We start from the raw sequence: 12,653 nt of genomic DNA on the forward strand, positions 1-12,653 counted from the left end.
GGGACACTCCGAGATCCTAAACACTTACCTTCGGGTGAAGCAACTCTTTCATTGGCCAGGGCTGAGAATGGAGCTAAGAAAATTTGTGTTAGGCTGTGACATTTGCAAGAGATGCAAAACTGAGAATGTGACCTACCCTGGACTTTTACAGCCCCTGCCAGTGCCTAAGCAAGCTTGGTTTAGTGTCTCTATGGATTTCGTCAAAGGGCTGCCTAAGTCGAAAGGAAAGGACAGTATAAGGGTTGTGGTAGACCGGTTCACAAAATTTGCTCATTTTATAAGATTGGCCCATCCTTATACGGCTCAAGAAGTGGCTAGAATCTTCATGGATCAGGTGGCAACTTTGCATAAGGTTCCCAGGACAATTATCTCCGATCATGACAAGGTTTTTACAAGCACTCTATGGAAGGAGGACGTTTAGAAAATTACGTCTTCAACCTATCACCCCCAAACAGATGGGAACACTAAGCGAGTAAACCAGGGCTTAGAAAATTATTTAAGGTGTATCTGCATCTTGCAGTCCAAGAACTGGCATAGATGGCTATCCCTAGCCCAGTGGTGGTACAACTCCAACCACCACTCTTCCTTAAAAATATCTCCCTTTGAGGCTCTTGTCATATACAAGCCTCCTCTATTACTGGCTATAGGAGAACATTTCACTGCAGCCTCAGTAAAAGAATACTTATAATAGAGAAGGGTGGTATTGCAACAACTAAAACAAGAATTGGCTACAGCTCGAAATAGGATGAAGCAAGCTGCATATAAGAAAAGAAGTGACAAGGAATTTGAGGTAGGGGAGAAGGTATACTTGAGATTGAGGAAACCTCACTTGAAGTCTATTACTCAAAGGCCGTTTTCCATATTGGAGAGGGTAGGGAAGGTGGCTTATTGGCTACAGCTTCCAAAGGGAACCCGAATCCAGCCCGTTTTCCATGTCTCCCTATTAAAGGAATCAGGATCTAAGAACCCCACAATGCCCACCATTCCTGAGGAGAAGGATAGTATGGAAGAACCATAAGCTATTTTGGATAGACGGGTAGTTCACAACCAAGGGGTTCCACTCATCCAAGTACTAGTGAAGTGGTAGGGTGGAGCAACAGGAAGCAACACTTGGGAGTACCTGCCTAGTTTACTCAAATGGTTCCCCAAAGTTGCCAACCTCCTCAGCATTTCTTGAGGACAAAAAAGGTGTAAGGGATGGGGAATTGTCACGAAAGGGTTCGAAAAATTGATGATTCGAATAGCTATAAGTCTTAGTTTGTTTTTTGCTTACTAATGTAATTTCCTTATTGTTGTAATTTTGTTATTTTACTATTGTAACTCCACTAGTGATATTAGTTAGCAAAGCTGGAAGATTCCCCACGTGGAGGGGGAATAGAATAGGAAAAAAGAGCGGTTATAACCGCATGGAGAAGGGATCTGCTGTGGCAGCCCTCCACCCATCAGTTGTATAAACATTCCCAAGCTTGCTGGGAAGATCATCATTGAATTAAATATCAGAATTGATTCTTCCTTCTATTGCTCTTATCTCTCTCCTTCTTCTCACTTCCTTCTCTCTCCCTCTCTCTCCCTTCCTTGCTCTATTATGTTCTGTTTCGGTAGAAACTATCTCCTAATCCATTATGGGCTAGGAGCCCTCTAAATTCACGAACGAGCCGTGACAAATCCTTGCATGGATCACCACTTGGAGGACACTCAGGCATACAAAATACCTACCAGAAGGTGAAGCAACTATTCTACTAGCCACATCTAAAGAAATCAATGATGGAGTATATCATGACTTGTGACACCTATAAAAGGTGCAAACACGAGACAATGGCACATCCAAGCCTCTTGCAGCCCTTAGCCATTCCAAAACAAGCATGGACCAATGTGACAATGGATGTCATAGAGGGATTACCCAAATTGGAAGGGAAGGACTGCATTTTAGTGGTGATCGATAGGTTCACAAAATGTGGCCACTTCTTGAGCTTATCACACCCCTTCACAACACAAGAAGTGGCCAAGATCTTCTTGGACAACATAGTGAAGTTACATGAGGTACCACGATCAATAGAATGAGACAGGGATAAGGTGTTTACCAACTTGTTTTGGCAGGAGTTGCTACAAACTATGAGCACAAAATTAAACATGTCCACTGCCTACCATCCAAAGACAGATGGACAATCAGAGAGAGTCAATCAATGTCTAAAAGCATACCTCCAGAGCTCGTGTTTCCTACAGCCTAAGGGGTGGTAGAAATGGTTGTCCCTAGCTCATTGGTGGTACAATTCCAGCCACCACAGCTCAATCAAAATGACACTATTTGAGGCTTTATATGGATAAAAGCCATCCCTACTTCCAGCTATTGGAGGACACACAATAGTAGCAGCAGTTGAGCGTATTTATAGCAAAGGCAGAATATATTACAAATACTAAAGAATGAATTGGCTAATGCACAGAATCAGATGAAGCAAATTGTAGACAAGAAGTGAAGTGAGAGGCAATTTCAGTAGGGGATGAGATCTACTTAAGACTGAGCCACCCCCACCTGAGAACCCTATCTCGTCAGCAAATCTCTAAACTGAGCCCAAACTTCTATGGCCCTTATCCAGTTATTGCAAAGATAGGGAAAGTGGCTTACAGATTGCAACTACTGGAGGGAACACAAATTCACTCAGTATTCCACATTTCCCTTCTCAAGAAATCTATTGGGACAGATGTTGCGAGTCCTGACCTTCCCCCTAGCCTCAATGAAGAAGTTGGAACAATGGCACCAACGGCTATCCTCAATAAACGAGTAATCTACAAGCAAGAAGCCACTCTAACCTAGGTGCTAGTCAAATGGTCCTCCCTACACCCCAACAACAACACATGGGAGTATTTGCCCAATCTTCTCAAGCAATTTCCCAATACCGCCAATTTACTTAGCATTTCTTAAGGACAAGATCGAAGGGGAAAAGTTGTCATGTACCTAGACCTTAAGGCTTTTACATTGAGGGGTAGTTATAGCTATAAGGAAGTTGTACCTAGCTGTGCGCATTACAGATTGTACTCGAAGAATGGGTAATCGCTTTTGACACCAATCTCTTGTTGTGGATCAGTATATAAGAGCTGACCTAGCCATTTTTCAAATCATCGAATGCAATTGAAGAATTCTCTAGTTTCCCACCTCCAACTCTCTCTCTCTCTCTCTCTCTCTCTCTCTCAATCGATCGATTGATCTTTCCTCCCCCAATTCTCTACTCTTCCCTCTCTTTCTACAAAACCCTCACTCTCCCACCTAATTCTCCTCCAAATCGGCTGAGAATTTTCTGTCAGATCTAGGATCTGACACATTGCTGACCAAGGAAAATACAGCATAATAGAAGAATCACGATACTATCATAGCACAAGCATCAACCATAATGGCAACTATCCTGTTTCAAACTAAGACACAAATCAGACTTAAGTACAGCTAACCAAATTGGACTACATCACAGTAAAGTAAGCAATAAACATTAAGTTCAATGATCAACTACCTTGAATGAGCAGACTTATTTGTTGCATATATGCTAACTGATCTGTCAAAGGGCACAGATGTTCTGGGTGCAAAACCTGAGTGACTGACTGTGGAAGGTACCTCCGCTTCGCCTTTTCTGGTTCCTTGAAGATAATGTGAATGCTCCTGTCAAAAAAGTAGTTTCATATTCACTACCTGAAATATATACAATATTATGGAAAAGGACAAAAAGCATAAAGCTTCACCTTTTCCATCTCACTGGAAGTTTTAGGAAATTGACCAGAAATTTTGGACTGCCCAAAATATCCCTGATTCTGAGTATATGATGCTTGTGGGATCGCTTGCAAGATGACCTGTGAATGGGCAGTATGCTTCATTCCATAGGAAGGTTCAACTTCCTCCTCCAAGTTCCCCATTGGATGATACTGAAATTTGCGAGCACCAGTAGTTTTCTGGCCAGCTTGACCAAATAACTTCTGCCTGCCTCCAGGAAAATTCTGTGGATCACTTGCATCGGACCCACCATTGTCCCTTGAACCACCAATAGGGTGCTGGGATAAGTTAGAGCCATGGCTATCACTGGAGTTCTCTTTTCTATCACACTTGTCTGCCTCATGCAATTTAACTGCATCCTTGTCAGGAATGTTCATGGACGACTCCAAAACCGGCAGATTGTTCTGATGATGCTGGGAGTTCCCTAAGTTTTCACCTCCTTTATTTTTCATTAAAGAATTAGCATGTTGCCAGTAATTAAAGTGATGACTATTGGAGAGCAGTAGGCTGGCATTTTCCAGCATGGCACTTCTAGTGCTAGAATTTGGAACCTCTCCAATATTATTCAAACTACGGTCCTCGTTGTTTACCTGTGGACTTCCTACAGAAGAGTTTATATGTTCCAATCTAACAGATACATTTGGACCAGAATCAGCCTTCCACAAACGAATGCCATGACTCATGTCCTCACAGATATTGTGGTCCTTCCTGTGCAACTGCTGCAATTTGTCCTCGTTGCCATTAACTTTCAAGGTTGCACCCCCAGCAGGTGATGCAGACTTGTCAACATTGCCACTATCAGTTCTATTGTCAGGCTGGCTAGAGTTAAAGGAAGAACCACTCCGTTGAGGGACCCACATCCCCAAAATGTTCTTCTCATTCCTTTCTGTATGTGAAGAATATGCAGCATTACCATAAACTTGACTCCCCTCTGCAAGTGGCTTTTGTAAAGGACGATGACTTAACCAGTTGATTCCTTCTTGGGAAGACTGATGAATATCTGGACCCGTAAAATCTGTCTGCTGCATCTCACCATTCCCATATGAATATTTCCGTCCAGATTGCCACATTCTTCGGACAGCAGGATGATTTTTGTTCATGTTGGCATCATCCGAGAGGGGAACTGGTCCAGAACTTGATGACGACGCAATCTGTGAGCTGTTTTCAGCCAAAACCTTTTGTTGTTTTGTTTTGTTTGCATATGCTGAAGTCTGGTGACTTCCTGCAGGAATTGGAGTATTCTGAAAACTCACACCATTCCAATCTTCTTGAAGCCCTAAGTCATTGCTAGATGTTTCTGCCACGGCAGACTGCATAAGAGCACTCCAACTCCCACTTTGTAGGGAAGGAAATCCATTCAAAAATCCTTTACTATACAATCGATTATACCCTCCTCCCATGTTCGCATCACTGCCAAAGGCATCCCATATATTATCATCCCCAAATAATATCCTCTCCTCAGTTGGGTCTAGGGAAACCACATTCTGTGAAGAACCATGGGATGTTATTTTTTCAGGCAACATTTCAGATGGACCAGCTAATTCCTGCCTCTCATGGACCTCCTGGGCAGGGGCATTTCTTTGCCCAGACCTCGCTTCCTGGAATTTTTCTAAATTCATCCCACTATCGAGACGATCAGTGTTTACTTCCTCCTGAAAAGAATTCTGTCCAGAAACCAGAGATTCATCCTGCATGTGAACCTGATCTTGGAATCCAGTACATTGATTACCTGGGGAGGTCATTTGCTGCATTTGAAGCTTATCTGGTAGGATATGAGAATGATGGAGCGGAGTACCCCTTCTACTAGAAACAGGAACCCCATACAGAGCTTGGTCAACCTGTTGGGGAACCAAACCCATTAAGCTCAGTGTCTGGCCTTGCTCAGGAGGAAACCTAAATCCATTAGAGGATCCCTCAATAGCTGGATTAGCATGCTGCAACCAGTTTGTGCTACCAGCCAGGGGCTCAGTTGCCCAACGATAGTCTGATGCTGCGGTAAAGAGGGAGATAGGAGTGCTATTAGTTAGGACAGATGAATTGGTGCCAGACACCTGTTTTATAATAGTAGGGATCTGATTTGTTTTATTCTGTTGTTGTCCTTCTATTTGCTGAATCTGTTGCTGCCTCTGAAGCTTCCGCAACATGGCCTGCTGCTGCAGTAGCTGCATGTCATTGACGCCAGACTGCTGCGGTGGAAAGGTTTGCAGCACGCCTGTTAGCTGGCCACTCATTTGTTGACTACCAAAAAGATTAAAACTAACAGGCACTTCAGATGATTCTGACCTAACTGAAGAAGTATAATTTTGAGGGCTAGTCTCTTGCTGCAACCCATAGATAGATAAGCCTCTTGATCTATTACAGTGATCAGATTCTGTATCCACTCCCAAAAAATTTGCTTCACTCTCTCTTGTCTGCAAAATCTGGTGCCTGTGCATATATCCATTTAAAATTGGCTGTTGGTTTTGAGGATGACTTTTGGCAAATTCAGGACCCACTCTAGGTTGTGTAGGGTTCAAGCCATGTGGTACTGGAAATGTCTGGATGCTATGTCCTTTGTCTGTGTCTGTTATATGAAAAGAAAATGTTATCCATGTGTAAAAAGGCTGAATTTATTTTGATCAAAGATTCATTAACCTCTAAAACCTTGGTCTTGAAAAATGGAATGAAGAAAGGAAACATAAATTTCATTTTCAAGAGACAATTGATCAAAACATTCATCATTGGTAACTAGTCGGCTAGAAAGCCAATTCAATACCTGATTGCTGCAGATTATAATTTTTTAAAACCGAATTTGGTAAGCCAATATGTCTCTGACTTCCAGGCCACAGATTGTTACCTAGCACTGGCCAAGTTCCGTCAACCTGTGAGTCTTGCTGTCCCTGGGACAAGTTCTCTTGAGCAAAGAAATTGTGAACCCTGTCTCCAACTTCGTTGCCAGGCATAGATAATTCAATCCACAATTTTGGCAGCCAAAAATTTTTAGTTTCTAGAACAACTTAGCAGATGAACAAAGTCAGAACTTCATCACTCCTATTGGAGATCCAACAACATGAGCATCCAACCATATTTAATTCAATATCACTAGAACATTCATGGAACCAAACTTCTGTCTGATTATTCACTCCAGCAACCAAATTCCTAACTTCCAGAACACGTCCTGCCTGATGTCCATGAAGAAAAGCAAAGACAATCAGATAAAACAGAGGCAGAATGACAACTTTTATGCACAAGAGGTCATATCCCAAAGCTAGTGAAATAAAATTTCCAGTAATGGGAGATGTTCTGTTCCTTTGTCTTAAATGAAGTGTCTTAAATGAAGAACACATCTATGATAGACAATATCAAATAGAAACCAAATGTCCAAGGTAACCAGTTACCAAGTCCAATCAAGATGGTAGTAACAATTATCAACCACGCAAGCATATGTTTGCTTTAACAACACGTATATATGTTGAAACCTCAATTTCGCACTCCTCTATAGAGTTCCAGACATCGGCTCAACATCAATACCACAAAAATACCAAGACAGGAGAACAGAAGGCAGGAAAGATTGGCACAAAGAATATAGTTCAGGTCCAACCCACATTTCAAAAAACACACTATAAAACCTAAAACCAAATGAAAAAGAAAACAGCTCACACAAGGAGAGTATTATGGAAAACTGTCAGTACCTGAATGTGAGACTAAAAAAGTAGAACTTCCAACTCAGCGTAAGAAAATGCAATCATAGACCAAAAAAGTTCACAGAAAATTCAGAACACAGGTTGACTTCCCATCACAACCATCAAAAGATAATCTATACACCAAGATGGCTGATAATATAAAGCAAAAAAAGCTGCTTACGAAGTGTGTCAAAAGACTATTTATACTAGGGTTACAGTGGTAATGAATCCTTGCCATTGATCATAAACGAATCTTTCTAATCTTAGCCATCCATTTTATATTAAGTCACATGCTAGTCACACAACTACTTATTAAGCTAATAATATAAATACTAATTACAACCTAATAATGTGAATACTGACCATAAGCTAAACAAATAAGAAAATAAGAACATTACTAAATCAAGAAAATACTTCTGCATCAGCAACTCAATAAGTCACACAAAGCGCATGGTTAATGCAGAAAATTAGAAAAATTGCATCCTATTCACTTCCAGGATTCCAAGCTTGTTATTACATGCAATAATCCCATAAATCCTTTTCAGCTCTGTAAAGTCCTTACTCCTTAGGACTATTGGTTTTGGTGTTACCAAAACCACTAAACAAAACAAGATGCTTTAGCCAATGTATTTCATTTACTTGTAGCTTACATTGGTTTCTAGCCAAGGGTGGCCCAGGTGAGGGTGCAAAGGTTTGACAGCCATTTTTAGGATTTACAAAACAACAGGCAAAACAAGAAAAGAGCATGCCAACAGTGTTCCTTGAATGCTATGATCAAGATTGAAGAATTCCAGAGGTCCTCATAGGATAAGCCAGAGAAGTCCATTTCCCAGACCAGGCACCACTGGATAACTGTGGCAAAACCATGGCCCTGATTAGGCAAAACCTAGACAAAGAGGAAGTCAGGTCCTTACGGAAATTCATGCTAGCTATTTTGGAAAGTCAACGAGGGTAAAATTTCTTATTGCCATTCAAATCTAGGATGTAAGGCGATCAATTAGATCTTGTCTAGAACCTATTCTTCTAGAATTAGAACTCTAATTCCATAGATTTATTCATTCTAACAGAACTAGAATTGTGATTATTTCATTTCAAACAAAATGTTAAAAATCGGAATTGAATTCTAAGTTTTATGCTCGGAACCAAAATGAGAATGGAATTAAGTATATAGTTTGACCATCTTACCCTTAACAGCTCAATCAAAATAAAATGCAACATAAATCATAAAAATTTTACTCTAAAATTTATAACATAAAGTTAATACTCTAGCATTGTAGAAGAAATTTAATTAAAAGATTAATTACCAAAATAAGATTAAATAAATGCCATCACATGTACAACCATTACATACAAATACCGTCATAAGCCCAACAAAATGAACCGATTGAAGTTGCAGTTATTGATAACCTAACAGACTACACTGGTCAGTTATACAAACCAATCAAATTTAAAACAGACAAGAACGAAATACAAAAGTTAAAACACCAAATAGATTTAAATTGCACTCAGAATAGAGACTATTGTTGCCCTTGTGATTAGCTTAGATGTGACTCTTTGTTATCTTTCAGTGAGAAAATCAATTCTGAAAGTTAAGAGAAGAAGAAAACAAGAGAACACTATGAATTTAAACAAAATAGTGAATTAGGGTATTCTCGGGAATAAAGCAAATGACTAAGTGTGACCTAAGAATTGTAGTTCTTTCATCTAACATTTTGACCAACTTTGATCAAAATTCTATTCTGTAAGTTTGTGGATAAATATGATTCCAATATTGAACTTCCTTTATTCCAAACACAATAATTACTTAAAACTCAAAAATGAGATTCTAACTCCTAAGTTTTATATGCATCCAAACAGGCTTAAGGGCTACTTAACACAAATTAATTTTACTTCATAATTGGCATACAATCACCATAATTTATCCTAAGCGCCTGTTTGGTCGTGTGGTCACAAAGAAGAAAAGTGCTTTTTTACAACTAAAACGCATTTATGTTTTTTTTTTAACTTTAGTGTTTGGCCAAAATTAAGAAGTGTTTTATGTGACAGTGAAAGTAGATTTTCTGCTTTTCAGAAGAAGCAAGAATTTGGAGCTTCTGTTGTACAACAAAAGCAGAAAGCAGAAAATAAAATTATTATTTGGCACAATTAACCTCAATAAATATTTAAAATAACAACAACTATCCTCTCATTTAACATTTGGTTCTTCAATCCCTTTTCTTTATCAAACCCTATTTCTCATCCACCAACAAAGAGCAAGAGCAGCATTGTCACTGCTGCCATCAATCTCACCAGATGCCACCGTTGACCTCCTCAATTGAAGCAACCTTTGTTAATCAAATCTCATTGTCAATTGTGTCACTTTCAATGTGAAATCAGCACAAGCATCTCATGGATCTCCACTCACCATGCAAAACTCAAGTTTGGACTGTAAATTAACAACTTGGCTTTTGAAACAAAGATGATGAAATGATAGAACATAATGCATAATTCCAAAAATTAGTTGAATCTGAAAATTGAACTACAAATTTTACGAAAATTTTATGTAATATTTTTGTTCTTTTCTAAACATGGATGAATTGGGTTTTAAAGTATACGGTTTATAATTGTGTTAAATTAAAATTTGTATTTATATTTATAATTATTTTATTTAAAGAATTTTTGTGCACAAAAAGGTAATGGCTTTTTTGTAATTGAAAATAATAGATATAAAAATTTAAAAACTGTTGAAAGCGTACTGGCCATCAAAGCAATTTTGTTGATGTCTTTTTTAGTAATTTGATTGTTAAAAGTACTTTTTTAATCATTAGCCAAACACATATAACAACATTAAAAGAATTTTTCGGATAATTTGGCCAAACACTAAACTGCTTGTTTTAAAAGTGATTTTTGTAAAAGTACTTTTTACAAAAGTGATTTCACAACAGCAGAAATTTCACAGCAATGCCAAATAGACCCTAAGTCATTGGCATTCTTTGCTGAAGCATTCTAGAGCATATGATCTTCTTGCAACTTGCAAGAACCTGTGACTTTTTCCTCCATAATTTCATGAGCCTTCTAGCTACAAATAACAACATTCTTGGCCTTTGGAATACTAAAGCCATAACAATCTTTGGGAACGACACTTAGCAAGTAGCTGAGCAGTAACATGGGCAGCTGATCGAGAAGCATCCCATTAGAAACCTCAGGAGAGGTTTAAATCTCTTCTAGTGAGCCAAGGAAAAATGTCCTCCTTGCATCCTAGGAGATAGGTGAGAAATCCTAGAAGTACAAAGTCATCACAACCAATAAAAGTTAAGTTGAGGTAATACTACAAGGGTAGTGCAGGAACTTCTAAATGACCATGTTCACAATAGTGGAAGTTTCAATTGGAAGCAGGTCCCATCATTTTTCTCAATCTAGGTTATACAACTAAAAACTGCTTGCCGTATGTTCTTACTTTTCAATAGTTTTTATTAAGTTTGTGGATGTTTAATTTTTTTTATCTTTCAAATCTAATCTATCTAGATTGAGATTTGTTGAGACAAGGCCATCCACTTAATTTTTATGTAAGCCTTCTACTCATGCTACTCCTGACCCTTTACCTGAAGCTCTTTGGCACATATCATGATTGACATGGTTATACACTTAAAGCAATTCAAATTGTAATAAGCTATTATGTTAGTGCTACGTGACATTTCAAACTCGAAGATCTGCCAATTGCTCTTCAAACCGCAATAGGAGCAAGCAATCTGCTGTCAACCTTACATCAAATCATTTGAGAGTCTCAGACATCTTACATTTTCCAAAGGCATCTTATATACATGCATATATATATATATATATATAGAGAGAGAGAGAGAGAGAGAGAGGCTGGCATAGGTATGATCCCACATTTTACACCAAACCCAGGTCTACAAAAGCATTTACTTTTTATCTTACTCATCTAACACATAATATGACAAGTCCAATTCAAGCATCAGGAATCTTATTTACATGCTTTGCACAAAACTGCAGAAAAATATGGGGGTACAATATCATATCCAAAATCTTTTTGAACTATATATATATCTTCCCAATTCTTTCAAATTCATAAGTTGGTCCTACCAAATTCACTAACTGCACGTTTCTTAGCTTCATATTTTGCCAAGACCGCACCAGCCAACACCCACACCCCCCCCCCCCCCCCCAAAAAAAAAAAAAAAAAAAAAAAAAACAAATCTTAAAAGAATAATTCAGAAGCAAATTTTCCATGCAACAACAATGTTCTATGTGTAAACTAGTTACTACCTATATCATCTTCATGGCAATGATCCCAACTTAAGAAGTAAACGTCTTTGCAACAGTACCCATATATCAGGTTTATGGTAAAATGTAGTCTGTCCTAGAAATAACAACCACTTCCTCTTAATTGTTGGATTAAGTGAACACAAGCCAAGTAGATTCAAATGTCCAGCTAAAACATCTAATATTTATAGTAATGAAACCAGATATCAAACTGGTAGAAATGTCAGATTACAGTTCAATGGTTCAACCAATATTACAACTTGTATTGTATTTCATTTGTTATTCCAGTTTCCCCATAGCTATACTTTGTCACTGTACATAACCACATGAAATAAGTGACTAGTTTTCAAATCTAGCTTCCATAGGATGTTCTGGAGTAGCCTAAAAATGCTCATTTATCTATATATTTAGCTTTTCACTCTTTGATTAGTAAGAGTGCATAGACAAGCTACTCGAAGGGGCAAAGATATCCTCCACCCATGACCAGAAAACTAGGGAAACAAGATGAGTTCCCTTCAAAAAGAGTATGGAGCTCTCTGTCAGGTTCCTAGACCTGTTCTAGGGTTTCTTTAGGTATGTAGGAAGAAATTGAGAATGAGAGAAGTTGAGGGATAGAAAATAGAAAGAACCGAGAGAGAGAGAGAGAGAGAGAGAGAGAGAGAGAGAATTTTAGAGGGAAAAGATTCTGTTATTTCTCATAATGAATCCCCATCCTCCAATAGATTGCCTTTTATAGGCTATCTAACTTTCAGTTGTAATTGTAACTGAAAGGTACAAGTTGTATCAGCAGCAAAAATTACAAGAAGAAAAATACAAGTATGCTATATTTACCGCTTTAACCCTTGGATTTTGACATTTCCCCCTCCTTAAGATATTTCTTGTCCTCAAGAAATCTCAATAACTGAGCCTCTCAAGGAAATTGCTTAATAAATCCGGCAAATATTCCCAACTGGTGTAATCCAAGTGGAGATGTG

At 38.6% G+C, this 12,653-nt stretch overlaps 1 protein-coding gene across 3 annotated transcripts in view; it reads right to left on the reverse strand.

Moving 5' to 3' along the window:
• LOC127789850 (uncharacterized) overlaps positions 1-12,653 on the reverse strand; it is a 55,715-nt gene that overhangs the window by 13,058 nt on the left and 30,004 nt on the right. For all 3 annotated transcript variants that reach the window (XM_052318882.1, XM_052318884.1, XM_052318883.1), the window contains 3 exons: positions 6,510-6,915; positions 3,727-6,317; positions 3,501-3,646 (listed from right to left, as the gene is read on the reverse strand). In XM_052318882.1, the coding sequence (XP_052174842.1) occupies positions 3,501-3,646; positions 3,727-6,317; positions 6,510-6,696 (2,924 nt within the window). In that variant the 5' untranslated portion in view covers positions 6,697-6,915. The remainder of the gene's footprint in view (positions 1-3,500; positions 3,647-3,726; positions 6,318-6,509; positions 6,916-12,653) is intronic.

Source organism: Diospyros lotus, chromosome 14 (genome assembly GCF_014633365.1).
Source record: "Diospyros lotus cultivar Yz01 chromosome 14, ASM1463336v1, whole genome shotgun sequence".
Taxonomy (NCBI): domain Eukaryota; kingdom Viridiplantae; phylum Streptophyta; class Magnoliopsida; order Ericales; family Ebenaceae; genus Diospyros; species Diospyros lotus.